Genomic DNA, 18,036 nt, shown 5'->3' on the forward strand with positions numbered 1-18,036 from the left:
ACCAGTTGTCACAGAAGAAGTCTCTGGGTGGAGTCACCCACTGGGAAGTTTGGTTTTCTCAGGGACTAGAGCGTGCCCCAGATTTGCATAAATCCCAGTGGATTGGGCAGCCTGCCATGTGCCCACGGATTGAACTCCAAGTGCGGGCCGTCCGGGGTCAGGGTCGGGGTGAAGGGCTCGAAGGATGCTTGCCCAGGGGGAGTAAGTGCTGACAGGGCTCCGTTTGCTTCCCAGCGGCAGAGTTCGGGGATCCCACTGCTGAGCAGACAGGCGCAGCTGCCGGGAGACCGGTCGCTCAGACTGCACCCCCCGTGTCCCGGAAGCAGCAAGATCCCTCCGAGCAGCCGCAGGAGAAGCCCTGTCGGAGTCCGTGGGCAATGTTTGCTGCTGAGGAGATCAAAGCACCGGCGGTGGAGGGCATCCTCGACTCTCCCAGCAAAACCATGTCCATTAAAGAAAGGTAAGGAGACTTGATGATGGAGAAGGAACTCTACTGGTGGGAGGGCTTCGTACAACTTGCTTTTAGAAAAAGATCTGAGGAATGGGCAAAGAGAGAAACTCATGAATCCAGCTACCAGAGAGACTGTGCTGTCAGGGCATTTGAGAGGAAACCGCGTTTACCCCCCCCCCCGTGCCTGGTTTCCTGGCGCTGGGAGATGCTGCTTCAAGACTCAGACGAGGAGACATACAGAAACAGGCTTTTGCCTGCTTCTTTTCTGGGTGCTTCTGTTTTCTTTTTTTATACTCAGTTCTCTGACCAGCCAGTGACGGGAGCAGAGATCTTGGCTCTTTCCCTTTCGGATACACGTGGCTTGAAATTGAATGTGTCCACTGCTTGTGACTGTTTGTCAGTGTAAATTATATGTGGAGGGAACGGATAAAAATTAACATGTAGGACATAAATCCTCGGGATTAGAATCTAAGTTTTGTTTATTTCACAGACAGTACGATGGGTGAGTCTTCTGCACTGCATTTAGACATTTCCTATCAGGTCATAGCTATGAAAGACTACATTTGAGGATTAAATAACACTGAAAGCTCATTTCATTCAAAGAGTGATGGAGGGTTCAGAGGAGATAAAGAGGACAGATACAGAGAATCGGAGTGAAATATTTGGGGTTGTATTTTCTGTGTCAGCCTTTAGCAGAGGAGGTGAGTGACAGGAAGACTGGGTGTGGAATGTTCTCGTGAATTTCCCAATTTGATTGGCAGAAGTATGGTTCCGCCCACCCGGATCCCTCCTTAGCACTTCCACTGTTCGGGAGTTTTCCTGCTCTGAGCGGCACTGGCCACTCTGATTTTTTCTAAGTACATTTCCAGCTACTTAAGACGATGTATCAAACCACAGTGAAAACTCTTCCTTCGGTTTTTCAAGTCAAACTTTTGAATAATATTCATAAAGTATTAAATAGATGGAGACTTTTTCAACCAACAGATTAATGAGACTGTTAAAGCTTATTTTCTTTAGCCTTTAATTATTTAAAATTCAAAATACAGAATACCTATGAGACTGAGGAGGCATGGGTGTTGGGGCCAAAGGGGTGAGCTAAATAAAAGGAGTGATGCTTGAATCAGGGAAGCAATTTGGCCTATTCTGGCATGAAGTCCTCTCCACAGAAACTGGCTCAAAGAGGGTTTGGTCCCAGATACCTAACTTTTTTTTTTTAATTGAAGTATAGTTGATTTACAATATTGTGTTAGTTTTAGGTGTACAGCAAAGTGATTCAGTTACATGTATATTTTTTTCAGATTCTTTTCCATTATAGGTTATTATAAGATGTAGAATATAGTTCCCTGTGCTATACAGTAGGGTTTGTTTATCTTATATATAGTAGTGTACATATGTTAATCCCATACTTCTAATTTATCCTTCCCCCCACTTTTCCCCTTTGATAACCATAAGTTTGTTTTCTATGAGTCTGTTTCTGTTTTGTAAGTAAGCTCATTTGTATTATTTTTTAGGTTCCACATATAAGTGATATCATATAATATTTGTCTTTCTCTGTCTGACCTACTTCACTTAGTATGATAATGTCTAGCTGCATCCATGTTGCTGCAAATGGTGTTATTTCATTCTTTTTCATGGCTGAGTAATATTCCACTGTGTATATGTACCACATCTTCTTTATCCATTCATCTGTCGATGGACATTTAGGTTGTTTCCATGTCTTGACTATTGTGAATAGTGCTGCTGTGAACATAGGGGTGCGTGTATCTTTTCGAATTATAGTTTTCTCTGGATATATGCCCAGGAGTGGGATTGCTGGATCATATGGTAACTCTATTTTTAGTTTTTTGAGGAACCTCCATGCTGTTCTTCATAGTGGCTGCAGCAATTTACATTCCCACCAACAGTGTAGGACGGTTCCCTTTTCTCCACACCCTCCAGAGACCCAACTATTGATAACTGGTTAGGTGAGAAGGAAGAGGTACCATTTAAGGGAAATAATGATAAGTATCACTTATACACAAGTTCTGATGTTTTACCCATCAGAAAACATTCTTGGGGTAAAATTCCAGTAGAAGATAATAATATACCCCTTCTCTCAAAGGCTTTTAAAGAGATTCCCCATCTTGGGGTATATTCTGTCTGTTAGACAAAAAAACTTCATCAGATGTCCTATCTGCTATGCAGTCATTCTTGGTTCACTTGCCTGTTTTTAGTGAATTTTAGTTTCTCTCTTTCTGAAAACAGTTTTAATCCTACTGTAAAATTCTAATTTTTTAAAAACGCGAGATGCTGTAAAGGTGCACCTCCCTAACCCGGGCTTCGTAGATGTCTGAGGAGATGGAAGATGGCTGTAAGGTTGCTGTGAGCTGCCTGGAAGGATGTTCAAAGCCGACTGTGTGCACACGGACCTCCTGGCTGGTGGGAGATAGCGCTTCTCACAGATCCAAGGGGCTCCCGGTGCCAGTCTGTCCAGAAGCATGATCATGAGAATGCTTCTTAAATTTTCAGCTATTCAGTTTAATTGTCAAACTGTACATTTAAAAAAGGAGGAGGGACACTTTATTTAGCATTTATGTTTGTAATAAATTATGCCAAAACAAAATATATTGCCAGAGATCTTCCCCCCCACCCCCACCCCTTATGTTGATGGTACTTCTATTTGCACTTTGCTAAAGCTATATATCTTTACGGTCCATATGCGATAGCTTTTCCCCAAGGGCGGGGGTCTCTATTACTCCCTTCTGTTAAAATAAAATAATGAAGCTTGACCATTAAAAATAAGAATGCTCTTCTTATGTTCATTTGGGCTTCCCTTTTTTGAGATGACGTATAAAACAGAACTTTTAAACCTTATTCTAATTCCTCTGACCGCCTCATTTCGCGGAAGGAGAGGTTGAATTCCAGTGGCCTCTGGGGCCACGTGGCCAATAGGACCACCCCCGGGGGCTGGTCGTCAACTCTTCCCCTCAGTACACGTGGCAAGGCTGCCGTGTGTTCAGGTCAGCGTTTCGGCAGCTAACGTGTGTTCTCACGGGGGGACGTCGGTTAGAGGGCAGCAGTTCTCACAGTGCAGCAGTGCTGGGAAGAGCACTCCCTCCTGCTGTACTAATGTTCTCAACTCACGTGTTCTTGGCATCACTTGTTTCACATTTCACTTTCATGTTCCAGACTCTCCAGAAGTGGAGACCGGACTTTGTCAATTTCCGTCATCATTTCTTCTAAGCAGCTGCAGCCTGAGGATGCGGTTCTGCCTTCCTTGATCTTGAGCATCTGTCTCTTTCCCGCTCAGGACTTGAGAATCTTAAGTCCTCCGTACCGAGGACCGCCGAGGGTCCTAGGCTGCCCAAGGCATTCCCCCTGTGTGACCTTATTGAGGGCTGAAGACAGCACTTCGAAGGAGGCAATTCTCTCCCCATTTCGTAGATGTAAACTAAGACTTCCGGAAGGGTAGCAACTGAGAAATTAGAGGAAACCCTCCACACATTCCTCTTTTAGAACATGTTTGACGGTCTGGGAAACATATCTAATAGGTCCTGTTCTTTCTTCATCTTTTCTGACATCTCGAACGTCAGGTTTGCATCATAACTAGCATAAAGTTTAGGGTATATCCTGCTTTTCCCATTGGATTGATAAGATCACTGCTTCACAACTGCCTACGTGGTTTGGGTTTAAATTGTCCCTGATGGGGCACGTCTTTGAAAACCGTGGGAAATCGAATCTATTTTGTGTTATTTAGGGATAAAACCTTTGATACCTCTTTAGAAGTGTATTAGGCTTTTAGAAATCTTTTTTCCACCGTTACTGAAACAACTGCTCTGTGCTTTCATTTTCTGGGGGGAGAAGATGACTAAAAAAGGCAAAAGAGCCGTCCTTCCACTGGGAAATTGATGGAGCGTAAGGATGTATTGAACTCCCAGGAATGTTGAAGAGGCCGCCCATGCCTCTGGCTGAGCCTGCAGACTCCTGCCTTATAGGGCCTGGCCGGGGTCCCCCTGTGTTCCCCGCGAGCCCCACCTTCCACCCAGCCAGACTCGAGGTTCTTACCTTGCGGCCCAGAGATTTCAGCCACTGGAGGGCCCCGGATTTATGTTGGCATTACGAACAGAGGTGTCTTTCCTTTGCTGCCTCCTTTTCTGATCTTTGATTTGCCCTCATTTAAAAAACATATTAGTTCACTCCTCCAGCCTATAAACCAGCCAAGGCCAAGATCTGATCTAAGGACTAACCCGTGCTGTTCAGCCTTATCTGTGTGGTGTCTGCGATTCTCTGAAATAAGGCGCATTTTTAAAGGAGGGAGGAAAGAAAAGTACTGCATCTTAGAGGCACTCGGTGTGCCGGGCCCGTATCTGACCCAGCCCTGGCTGCCGTGAGCCTGCAGAACTTGTTGCAGTCGAGCCGGGCTCTCAGACCAGTGCTGCTGAAACAGCCCAACTCAGGCCAGTATTCCCTGCTGGGGAAGCATGGGCTGTGGCTGGAGGGAGAGCCGTTTCCCCAGTGGCCTGGCAGGCACCCATCACGGTGGCCCCGGCCAGGCCTTGGGGTGAGTAACTCACGGGTTCTCAGCCTCGGACTCAGTAGATGCCCAGGCTCTCAGCATCCCAGCCCTGCGAATAGCGCTTGGACTTGGCGGACGTTAAAAGCGCTGACAGCTGTTTGAGTTGCACAGGCAGTAATTTATGGCATGTGCAGGACCAGACGCTTGGCCCCCCGACCCACCCCAGCCCTCTGCAGTGCACGGTGGTCTGCGGGGACTCAGGAGCGTCACGAGATGGCAAGAGAGAAGGCATTTGGAAAGGTCTCCCGCCCTCCTCAGCTTGTTCAACACCAAGTCGGAAATCTAAGGGGACAGGAATCATACATGTATGTTTCGGTGCGTGTTACTTGTTCTCCGTCACTTGCACTCTGCAGGCTCCGGCTGGGCCTACTACCACGTGGGCTCAACTGAAGCACAGCTTCTTCCATATTATTTTGGTTACTCTGTAGTCTTTGGAAGTTCCTGAGGATGACCCTGCCAGCATATCTAATAGCAAGATTTCAGGTTCTTGGAAGGGAGGAATTCTTTGAAGGCTATCCCAGAGGAGGGGGGAAGTATATAAAAAAGCCAGAATTACAGTGCAGTTCCTAACACATGAGAGCGAAAACGTGCCTGGTCAGCTTACACACAACTAGTGAAGCAAGCCAGGATGTGCCGGGGCTGGAACCAGAGCTCCCTGCCCCAGTGACATGCAGGGTGACCTGGGTCAGTGACATCCTCGGGCTGTGTGTGCACCCATGTCTCATTCAGAACAACAACATCCAGTGTCTTAGAGGTTGCCGAGCACATCAGCAGAGCACGCGGTGGGCTACAGGGTGATTACAGATCCGCACTTCGCCTTTTTCTAAATCAGTTTTCCATTCCTCCGTGCAGCCGCCGGGGTAACCACATGATTCTTTAGATGATGTTGGCATGGCTTCAGACATTTGGGACCTTATTTTTGAGAATGCCCTTAAAGACCATAGTGCATTCTTTTTAATAAACGCAACTTCTGAGGCTGCATTTGATTTTTTTAATTTCTCTGAAATCACTTGGACTCTAATCTGATTACAAAGGTGAGGTAGCCAAGATGAATAACTACTGGTCTGGGTCAAGGGTGAAGTAGGAGCTGGTTCTGAGCTGTAAGGAGAGTATCAGTGAGATGAATGTCCGTGTTCACAAGATGATGAATTGGAAATACATCTTCATTTGGGTGGTACTGGCATGCTTACCTTTTGGAAGTCTCCTTTATAGACGCTTTGAAAGCTCTACTGCAGCATGCAAATACTCATGGTTTCTTTTCATGATTTGATTTTATTTGATTATTTTTTCCTGTTAGAATAAAACTGACTCACTCAGAATAATTGGAGGAAAGATAAAATCTTAGTCCTTATATAGTCTGACATTCAGATGGAAACCCTTAAAGGAAATTAGAATCTGTTTTCAAGTACATGAACTAGCCCTTGTAGAATGCAGAGTATTGCCAAGCGTAATAGATCATAGAATTTGGGCCTAAATGAGAGCAAGTAGGGTCTTAGATATAAGATTCTGACTCTAGTTTCCAGTGTGGATTTTTTCCCTCACCATCAAGCCAGTGTCTGACACCAGCTGGGTGTCCTACAGTTCCACCCAGTTCTGATGTTACCTACCTGGAGACAGCATCAGACCCCACAGGGTAAGCGCCCTGTCCCACAGGACCGCCCCTCCCCCTTTCTGCACACACCAGTGGCAAGTCGAGGCCGTCACCTGTGCTTCTGACCTACCAACCGGCTACAGACTGGAGGTTCCAACAACCTTCTCCTTGGACTCAATTACTTTGCTAGAGTGGCTCACAGAACTCAGAGAAATATATTTATTTACTAGACTTCAAGTTTATTATCAAAGAAGGTAACTAAGGCACAGGCAGATAGAAGAGATGCACAGGCGAGGTGTAAGGAGATGGTGTGGAGTTTCATGCCCTCACCAGGTGCACCAACCTCCCAACACCTCCATCCGTCCGCCAACCCAAGAACTCTCGGAACCCTGTCCTTTTGGCTTTTTTGTGGAGGCTTCATTACATAGGCCTGATCGAGTTGAATCACCAATGGCCAATGGTGTAATTAATCTCCAGCCCCTTTCTCCTCCCTGGAGGTCAAGGGGGGGGGGACTGAAAGTTCCAACCCTCTAATCCCAGGGTTGGTCCTCCTGGCAACAAGCCCCCACTTAGATGCTTCCAAAAGTCACCTCATCCACATAAGACACCATTACCACTCTCATCATTCAGGAAGTTCCAGAAGTTGTAGGAGCTCTGTGCCAGGAAAGGGGACAAAGACCAAGTATATATTTATTGTAAATCACAATATCACAGGTAAATGAGGCGGCATTATACCAGCTTTGTGGAGTGAATGTTGGGTCTTACCTGCTGTCACATAGCAGAAGGGAAGGGAAGGAAAAGGAAGAGGTCGGGAAAGGGGATAGGTCCAGAGTTTGAAGCCTTTGCCCCCCTTGAACTCCTTGGGGAGTTCTTTATAGCTTGCTTTCCATTATTTGACTGAGCGAATACAAGTATACAGTATGATTCTGTACGAATTTGTAGATGTACATGGATTCATATTTACCGCAAAATCTGTTTTCTTATTTGCTTAACTAAACTTTTACCGTGGAGTATGGTATATTTCATCCCATCTCCAATTCCAATATTATTGGAGTCAGGACACTCGGTAGAAGGGCCCTTGGAAGCCATCTACTTCAGTTCCCACTGTGACCGGTAAGGAAGGGAGACCAGGTTACTTGACAGGAGTTAACAGCCAAATGAGCGCTGATGTGTTGCTTAAAAATACGCTCTTTATGGACATGCATTAATGAATGTTTAAAAGACCTAGCCCAGCAGACTCACCATGAGGGAAAGGAGTCCAATCATTTTTTTCCCTAATCCTTGAATTGTTTGAGCATCAGCTCAAATGAGTTTAACGACACCACTTTTGTGCCTTTTATCTCTCCTGTGTTTGTCCAACTTAAATGCCCAAGACTGAAACAGCCTCACGTTCATGAGAATAACCTTTCGTAGATTTTAACATCCAAGCAGCTTTTTATCAAGTCACACCATAGTTGAACTAAAGTAGGTTAGGTAAAAACCTCAGTTAATTAGATTCTGTTTTTGTATATAGCTTTCCCCTGAGGAAAGTTGAAATGATAATTTTTAAAATGGGTTTATAGAGAAGTTTCTGTATTAAGAAGGCAGATTGGAAAGACCAAGTTCATTTGGAAGAAAAGAACAGGACTTAGAATACAGGACATCTTAACATCATCTTTTACCTGTAATTAAAACATGTGATATTCAGAGATTGTCAATAGCTTTAAATTTTTAAACCCGTTTCTGCTATCCAGCTTTAGTCATTAAATGTTAATTCATCAAGTGACCAGAAGGGATCACTAGAAGACATTTTTCTCTGGGGGTGTTTACTTTTATTTTCCTTCCTGCTCTCAGCCCAAAGGCAAGGACAAAACAGAGATATTCCTTTGGTAGAATGATGTTGCATCTTTTATCTGGGAAAGTCAGTTTTCAGCTTTGCATTTCAATCCGATTTTAAGACTGTTGGGACCATCTTAGAAAATATAATAATCTACATAATATAGTAATCTATACTATTTTTCCAGACAGACTTTCTTCAGAATAAATGACATTCAAAATGATTCAAATTAGGCAGCTGTGGTCATTTCTTGGGCAAAGACTTCTGGATGACTTAAACTGTGGTTCTGTTACCAGGAAGGGTTGGTGCTGAACTCTTATTGGTCGGTGTGTCTTCCCCTTAGATTAGCACTGTTGAAGAAAAGTGGTGAGGAAGACTGGAGAAACAGACTTAACAGAAAGCAGGAGTATGGCAAAGCGGCCGTCACCAGCAGCCTGCACATCCAAGAAACGGGACAGTCACTCAAGAAGAAGGTAACATTGTCCGTGCGCGGGAAAAGCATTCTAACTAAATCACGCTTGGACGTGCATCCACCAGGCGAGCATGCGTAACTTAACTGGTTACTACCCTGGGAAGCATAGCACTCTCTTGCCACAAGGGTCCACACTTGAAGTCTGTCCCACAGCGGCTTCAGTTGATCACCAGGTAAAGTCTTGAGATGTTCTAGAACTGGGAACAGCACCACGTACCTAATGCATCAGCAAGCAAGTTCCTAAATTTGGAAGTGTGCACTTTTACTTTGGTTTCAGACCTTCTTAAATGAAGTCTGACTTTACAATGTTATTAAAGTCTTTAGAAAGAAAAACTGTCATTGACCGCTAACCGTTCGTAAGTTGCATATACAATATGGGCTTGAATGTCCTATGCCGAGGTTTAAAACAGGAGTATACAAGAGAAGGACAAAATTGTGGTCGGTGAGGACTTATTTCATAATTGAAGACATGTTTCATGATGAGCAGGTAAGCCTTTTATTGAGAAGGTACAGCAAAGTATGGTACAAGTTTCGAGAAAATTAAGTAATACACTGTTGTTGATACGGGCAAGCATTTTTTCATAGGCAAATGTAGTTGTCAAATTACCAGTAATGATGACCAGCTTTGACCAGTCAGTGCACACTTTCAAAGCGGATGGTGACTTGCCCCCTGCATGGCCCTGTGATTGCCAATGCACTGCTGGCTGGGGGCAAAGTAGATGCCGTAGCACACCCACTGGCCAACTTCTAGGATCAAAAGTCTTCAAACAAAAAGGAAAACAAAATACTTACAACCAGATGATCACCTGGACCCCTTCCAATCTAAAACAATTTAATAAGCATCCGTGGAAGAAAGAAATGATGAACGTGACCTTCAGGCGTTCAGAAACTTACATTAAAAGGAGGTGTGTCCACAGGGCTGTGAGGGGAGAGTTCTGACACTGTTTCCTGTAGCACTTCTGTGTTTTCATAGGTTAAATTGAAACAGCAATTTGAATTCTCTTTTTTGAGACAGACATATGACATTAAAGATAATGACTAAAGACATTTAAAGCTCAGCCATTTGTAAAGTTCTCAGATCTAATTGGATAATAAAGCACCTGTGTAGGAAATCTGGACTTCCAGAATGAGATCCGGAAGTGAAAGAAAACTCTGCCCCTCAAATCATTGATCCCCATTGCCCACAAACTTTATTTAAAAGCTTGATTTGAAATCATCGGTTCACACATAACTTTAGCGCTTCATTCTTGGTCATGTCGAAAGATGCAAAGAAACCTTCCCTAGCAGGTCCCGCATGGCACACGGCACAGTGAAAAGTAAAGCTACAAAGCACAAAGCCAGGTAGAGCCCTCGTGAGTAGTGGAATTGATTGCAGTGCTCTACCCACTTTGGAGACAGAGATCATCCGAGGCTGGGTAGCCCAGAAGGCTGGGAGTAGCGGGTGAGAACAGAACGGCCTTAACACTAGGCAGAGGTTCTTAGGAGGCAAGAGATGGGAGAAGGGGACCGCGGTTGCCCCTGGGGTGGAAAACCCAGTCCGCGGCAGCCCTGGCTTGAGTGGGAAGTGGTGTCTTGGGCTCACGGACGCGGCGGGTTCTGCACCAGCAGTGAACTCACCATCGCTCTCCTGCTCCGAGACCTAGTTCACTTCAGCCCAAGACAATAAGCTCTTTGAAGTTAAAATAAGCCATCTATTTTCAGTTTTTCTAGCAAGCATTGGGAAATCACAAGTTCTGTTGAGGTCAGGTGGTTTTCCCATGGCCTCTGATAAGCCCTTGGCTTCATGTCTTCCCAAGGGCGGGCTGTGTATTTCAGCCACGCCTTCGCCAGCTCAGATGAAGCAGCAGAGCTGCCTTGAACCTGATCTGCCTTAAGACAGTCCCCCGGGTAGCTGGTGGCGGGGGGAGGTGCTTGAGACATGGCCAGGGCTTGCTGGGTGTCCAGACGCTTCTCTGGAGAAGGAAGGACATTCATGATACGTGCTCCATGCAGATGGGAGCTTGCTGCCTGGGCTGGAGCTAGACTTGCTAGGGGCACAAGCTCTGGAACCTTCCATCTTTTGCACCAAGGGACAAGGGACTAGATTTACAGTCAGGTCATCACTTCCTGCACAGTTTCTGAGTTCATCAAACGCACATATTCGTGGTTATGAAACATTTTACCGTTTGGCCTCCTCGAGCTTTTGTGTGCAGTGAGCAGGATCCCACGAGTTACAGCCTGTGGAGAAACAGAGGAAGCAGGACATGGAGACCGGCCTCTCTATAAATCACTTCCCCTGTGAAACTCCACGCCGTCCAGTAAATATAATGCGAGCCACACGAGTAATTAGAGATTGTCATGCAGCCACATTAAAAAAAATGATGTAAAGGTGCCTTGAAAATCTAAAACAGTTTTTGTTTCTGTCAAAGGGTTTGTCCCAAAACAAAACAAATTTTTGGTGCTCTAACCCGCGTCTCACTGGGGGTCCTATATGGAAGAAAATACTCTTTTGGTCCATGAATAGATTTGAGGTTAAATTTTAGGTTAGTTAGAGTTTTCCTTTCCCTTCTAAAAGATCAGTCATGCCTCAAGAGCTGATGTCACTTAACATCAGGTCCTTGCTTTCCAAATTTATCCCCCAGAATCAGGATTGATGATTTGGAGCTTAACAGGGCTGATCATTTACTTCGCGGACCCTGTCGTTTCCTACGACAAACAGCTTGGGTTCTTTCTCTCTCTCGCCATCCCTCTTCCCTTCCTCCTGTTCGTGGTTTAGGGCATTGCTAACCTGACTTACACACTTTTGCCCTTGTCGTGTATAGAATTAGTTCTAAAGATGGCAAAGCCCGTTGGTTTGTAGGTACGGCCGGGCTCGTAGTGCAGGGAATGCGTCCACTGGAGCATATGGTATGTGGAGAGTTTCCTTCAGAGTGACGCATCCCATCCCGAGAGTGAGAGAAATGAAATGAAGCCAAGTTTGAAAGAAAAGGGATTTGGCCGGAGTCTCTTTGTGTCAACTAAATTGCAGTTATGTATTTTCACCAAATCATTATTTAAAATTCCAACCCCATTTTGGCATCTTCAGTATTTAAGGCAGAGACAGTGACTCCTGTGCCCTTTGGTCAAGATAATCATCAATGTTTCAGACTTTTTCCAGGAAATAAAAACCCTGTATAGAGTTTGTGGTTACAAGCCCGAGTCCACATCTGAGTCACAGATCAGGATTTGATATCTGGCTGTGCTGCCATCAGCGTGTCAAGTCAGTGAATCAAGCTAAGTTCTGTGATGTCCCCAGAACAAGTCCTTGAAAATTCTAGGAAGGTCAGTCTGCCACATTCGTGTTCTGATTGGCTCTGTCATTGAAATTCAAAATCACAGTTCAAGAGCATGAGGTCAGTGGAGGGTAAGAGGGCAAGGAAGGCTGTTGGTATGACCTCCAATTAAAGATTATTATCCCGCTGGCGAGTGATGGGTTCACTCGGTGTTTGTGCCACCCGATCGTGTGGGCATGTTGCATGCTTCTCCTGGCACCCAGCACAGAGTTCTTGAAAATGATTGTGACACCATAACCCGATCCTACCCTTCCAGCACTCTGCAATGTCTCCTGTTTGTTTTAACCTGTAGGAAGAAGGAGGAGTTACAGATGATAATGCCATTTCTAATCTGCTTTGGGTAAGCCTGACTCTCACGTAGATCTCCTCGCCACGTGGAACTCTCATCCCCGACGCTTCCCCTTGGTGCCCCTCTCTGTTTGGTTTTCTTATCCCGAGGCAAGATGCCACCTTGATCCAGAGTGGAGCGCTATCCTGTTTCCTGAAATTTTGTTTCAACCGTAGAATGAAAAAACTTGAAAGACGTTAAAGAAGATAGTTTATATTCGATGTTCAAACGGTCCACGAAAGTCAGGGTTCCCCTGTAGGTCACGGAATATCTTCTGTAAATTGCAGTAATCTTGCCAGTAACTCAATTACTGCACAGAGCTGACTTGGGTATATTTACTGTGCTTGTGTGGGGATTTCTGTTAGCATTCTAAAAAAATAAACAAGTAGGACGGACTCTTTTGGGAAGAGAATTGAAATTGCAATGAGTAGATTAACTTTCTGTGAGAGAAATCCATGTTTTTGTCCCTCCCCCTTCCCCACCTCGCTGTGATAAATCTTCTCTTTTCACCTCTAATCCTCTTGCTTTGCTCTATAGGAACCTGTATATGCTTCTACTTATTCTCCTGCTATACCTGCTGCCCATAAATACCTGTCTTTTGTATCTATTAATCAGGTGAGGAATTGCCTACACGTATTAAGCCTCATTGCAATTTCTGAGCAGCAGGGAGAAACTTGTTTCATTTGGGGAAGTGACTCCTTTGCTGCATCTGTGTGTGTGTGTGTGTGTGTGTGTGCGCGCACGCGCGCGCGTGCAAATGTAATCGCTACTTCATATATTTAGGGTCAGTCACCCACATCTCAACTTTTGCTCAGACCCCTAGGGAGACCTATGGTATTAATTCATCTCATAGTCACGTAACTGGTTGAAGAGGAAAGTTCCCCATTTTAATCTCCAAGGTTTATATCCTAAATTGAGTCAGGAGCCCAAGAAGGACCCCGGGGTTATCTTGGTAAAGTAGGAGGAGGTGGCCCAGGCACTTTGGGGCGTGGAAGAGACAGGGTGGAAGAGGCGGTCCTGATGGGAGCTGGCTGCCACGGTGCTGTTGGCATGGCAACCACAGCCCTCCTTCCCCACTCTCCACCTCCACTGCACCCCGTCTGAACCCCACCGCAGAAGGGAGACCTAGCCTGGGCTGATATGATACGTCGGTACATAATACGTGATGATGTTTAAAGCTAAACATACCAATGATTGTTCGTTATTCCCCTTGGAATGTCCCTGGGGTCAAAGTAGCTAGAAACAGTGGCTGCATCCCCTTTGCCACGAGCCCCAGGTGCTAGTTGCCCTCCGTCTGTGGGACCTGGCCGGTCATTCCCCTCTTAGGGCTTCTGTCTCCTCATCAGCCCTGGGACCACGCCTCTCAGGTAGCCTCCAACTAGAAGTCTCATGACTGTTCTGTCCCTTTAGGACTCGTGGTGACAAAGCAGGTCTTTGAGGGAGAGGCACAGGGTTTCAGCCAGAGGAAGGGTCTGGTGGGTCCTCCCGGCTTCATCTGGGATCTTCACAAGTGGAAACTGCCCGTTTCTTCTCCCGAAGGCGGCCTTTCCCTCACTCTTCTTAGCGCCTTTCCTCTGAAGTTAGGAATGCGGGTCTATGGGAGCCCAGCCTGCATAGCCAGCCGGTGTCCACCCCAGAAAAGAGGCTGAGGTCTGGAGCGAACCTGCTGTTGCATCACTAAGGGGGGAAACGCCTGTTTCCTTCTAAATAAGTCAGTGTTAAACTTTAAAAGAAATGATATATTACTGAAGTCTTTAAATATAAATTATGTATATTATATAATACACGTCATGTGTGTATATATATATATATATATATATACATATATATATATATATAGTATACTTTTTTTATAGACTTTACTTTTTAGGGCAGTTTTAGGGTCACAGCAAAATTGCGCAGGAAGTGCAGAGACTTACCCTAACCCCCCCCCCACACACACAGCCTCCCCCATTATCAGCATACCCCACCAGATGGCATGTTTATTACACTTGACAAGTTGTTATCCCTCAGTGTCCATAATTTATATTTGGGTTCACTCTTGGTGTCGTACATTCTCTGGATTTTGACAAATGTATAATGACGTGTATCCATCATTGTAACATCATACAGAGTAGTTTCACTGCCCTAAAAACCCTCTGTGGGGACTTCCCTGGCGGTCCGGTGGTTGAGACTCCACGCTTCCACTACAGGGGGTGCAGGTTCGATCCTTGGTTGAGGAACTAAGATCCCATGTGCCGTGGAGCGTGGCCAAAAAAAAAAAAAAAACAACCAAACAAACAGAAAACAAAAACCCTCTGTGCTCTGCCTCTTCATCCCTACCTCTTCCCCCCCTCCTCCTTCCCTTGGCAACCACTGATATTTTTACTGTCTCCATAGTTTTGGTCTTTTCCAGAATGTCATATTATTAGAATCGTACAGCATATAGCCTTTTCAGATTGGCTTCTTTCACTTAGTAATATGCATTTAAGGTTCCCCCATGTATTTTCATGGCTTGATAACTCACTTCTTTTTACCACTAAATAATAGTCCTTGTCTGGATGGACCAGTTTATTTATCCATTTGCTTACTGAAGGTCATCTTGGTTGCTTCCAAGTTTTGGCAATTGTGAATTAAGCTGTTATAAACATCCATTGCAGGTTTTTGTGTGGACACAAGTTTTCAACTCATTTGGATATCAAAGAGTATGATTGCTGGATCGTATGGTAAGAGTATGTTTAGCTTTGTAAGAAACTGCTAAACTGTCTTCCAAAGTGGCTGCACCGTTTTGCATTCCCACCAGCAATGGATGAGAATTCCCGTTGCTCCACATCCTCGCCAGCATTGGGTGGTGTCAGTGGTTTGGATTTTGGCCATTCTAATAGGTGTATAGAAGTATCTTGTTGTTTTAATTAGCATTTTCCTGATGACATAGGATGTTGAACATCTTTTCATCTGTATATCTTCTTTGGTGAAGTGTCTGTTCAGATCATTTGCCCATTTTTAAATTGGTTGTTTTCTTCTTGTTGAGTTTTGAGAGTTCTTTGTATATTTTGGATAGCAGTTCTTTATCAGGTATGTCTTATGCAAATATTTTCTCCCAGTGTGTGGCTTGTCTTCTCATTCCCTTGACAGTGTCTTTCACAGAGCAAAAGTTTTTAATTTCAATGAAGTCCAGCTTATTAGCTATTTCTTTCATGGATCATGCATTTAGTGTTGTATCTAAAAAGTCATCACTGAACCCAGGGTCATCTAGATTTTTTTCTACGTGATCTACAAATTTTATAGTTTTGCATTTTACATTTAGGTCTATGAGCCATTTTGAGTTAATTTTTGTGAAGGGTACAAAACCTGTGTCTAGATTCTTTTTTTTGCATGTGGATGTCCAGTCATTTGTTGAAAAGACTATGAAAAGACTGTCTTTTCTCCACTGTATTACCTTTGCTTCTTTCAAAGATTAGTTGAGCATATTTGTGTGGGTATATTTCTGGGCTCTCTACTGTGTTCTATTGATCTATTTGTGTGTTTTTTCACTAGTACCACACTGTCTTGGTAGTAATGGTACTTTTGTAGTAGCTTTACAGTAAGTCTTGAAGTTGGGGAGTGTCAGTCTTCTGACTTTTTCCTTCCCCTTCAATATTGTGTTGGCTAATGTGGGTCTTTTGCTCCTCCATATAAACTTGTCTATTCGTCAATATCCACAAAATAACTTGCTGGGGTTTTGATTAGAATCACACCAAATCTATAAATCAAGTTGGAAAGAACTGACATCTTGACAAGATTGCATCTCCCCATCCATGAACATGGACTATCTCTCCATATATTTTTAAGTTTAAAGAAAAATAACATTTACCAGAGGCAATCTATGTCTTATCACTTCAAAATTAAAGTGGCCTAAAAATCCTGTATTTTTACTTCTGGACAATTTTCCCAGATAAATGTTTTACATACCAGTGATGGGGCACTAGCTCCTCAGTGTTCCTGGAGATCCTTTCCTCCAGCAGTCCTGGTATAAATATTCAACAATGCAGGGGCTCAGAGAGGGAAACAGAGCATTTAAACAGCACACAAGCTCTGTCTAAATGGACTATTTGTCTCTTGTCAGGCTTCAACCCACGTTTTCTTCTACCTCACATGCCTCAGGGCTGTATCAGAATAAGATTTTCCTTGTTCCCTTCCTTTCATCTTAGTTGCTGGGAAAGGGTGACAAGGTCAGATCATAGTCACTTTGAGGTCCAAACCTAGTTGAGATCTTTTTCCATGTTTTGTTCAGGCCACCTGAGGCTCTGGGCACTGATGATGGATGGAAACCACTTAAAGAGATGGCAGAGCTAAATTTCCTTAACAGTGCACAGGATTCGAAATGATGATAGCATTTTTGAAAACTGAGAAGTGCTGATTTGTCACTGTACCTTATTTCTCTTAACACATGATTCTGTGATTTCTTCCTGTAATGTAGTTTCACTAGAGGTGAATAAGATAAAAACTTAAAAGTCAGATCACAGTATTTTCTATCTATGATGCTCTCCACTTGTAGAAGAATTGTACCCTTAGATCTGCACTAATCCTAGTCACACATGTTAGTTCTGTCTCGTGTATCACCTCCTGTGTCAGAAACAGTGAGATTTGCACTGTGATTTCTCAGGTGTACAGAGGCAAACTCATCAGTAGCAGTATGGTAACCTGAAAACATTCTTGCAGCTTAACCCTTTGCACAGTTTCTAGCTGTGTCCTACTGAGTCTCTGTCCATCCCTAAGACCCTCCTTTCTTCCCAACTGTTTCACTACCTTCTCCTCCCCTCCTCCTCCCCCTCCCCTTCTTCTTCTCCTTCTCCTTCCCCTTCTCCTTCTCCTTCCTCTTCTTCTTCTCCTCCTCCTCCCCCTCCTCCTCCCCCTCCCCTCCCCCCGCTTCTTCTTTTCTCCTTCTCTCTCTCTCATTCCCTCCCTCCCCTTCCTCATCTTTCTGCATCACGTTCATGAGATCTATATTTGAAAGAGTAAAAGATAGATTGGGTAGGGCTTCTATTCATATTATGCCCCAACTCCCTTACTCTCCCAGTCAATCCTAAATATCATCAGCTAAACCTAGGAAAACCTGAAAAATGACACAGTGCTTACTATACTATGTATTATGTCCTTCTCTAAATGAGGAAAGAAAACCTTCGAAGGGAAAAGCAAGACAAGACAATCATGAAGTTTTAAGCTAAAAAAAAAAAAAAGTACATGGACAAAGATGTCTATCTTGCCTGTTTTCACGTTTTGAGTTCTAAAATTTAATAGCAACTTGTGATACATTTTATTAATTTCTAAAGGGAATAAATAAACTATATTTATACATATAACACACACATATGATATATATACAAGATATATATACATATATATAAGATATATATATACACATTATATATATCTTATTGCATTATAGAACCATTTAAAGTCAGATAAGGGGAATCAGGGGCCTCTAGACCAACCCTACTAAGTGGCAAAGTTAAGGTGAAACTTCTAGAGAAGCAAAAACGTTTATGTTTAA

At 44.0% G+C, this 18,036-nt stretch overlaps 1 protein-coding gene across 26 annotated transcripts in view; it reads left to right on the forward strand.

The window, feature by feature from the left end:
* Window positions 1-18,036, forward strand: part of SVIL (supervillin) — a 239,046-nt gene that overhangs the window by 179,523 nt on the left and 41,487 nt on the right. For 19 of the 26 annotated variants that reach the window (XR_005018818.1, XR_005018817.1, XM_036843972.1 and 16 more), the window contains 4 exons: window positions 235-460; window positions 8,757-8,886; window positions 12,489-12,536; window positions 13,062-13,139. Coding sequence is in view for 24 of the 26 variants with exons in the window: in XM_036843972.1 (XP_036699867.1) it covers window positions 235-460; window positions 8,757-8,886; window positions 12,489-12,536; window positions 13,062-13,139 (482 nt within the window). In the remaining 2 variants the exon portion in view is untranslated. The remainder of the gene's footprint in view (window positions 1-234; window positions 461-8,756; window positions 8,887-12,488; window positions 12,537-13,061; window positions 13,140-18,036) is intronic. The other 7 variants (XM_036843968.1, XM_036843971.1, XM_036843980.1 and 4 more) reach the window with 3 other exon arrangements.

The sequence above is a fragment of the Balaenoptera musculus genome, chromosome 2 (assembly GCF_009873245.2).
Source record: "Balaenoptera musculus isolate JJ_BM4_2016_0621 chromosome 2, mBalMus1.pri.v3, whole genome shotgun sequence".
In the NCBI taxonomy this organism is placed as follows: Eukaryota; Metazoa; Chordata; class Mammalia; order Artiodactyla; family Balaenopteridae; genus Balaenoptera; species Balaenoptera musculus.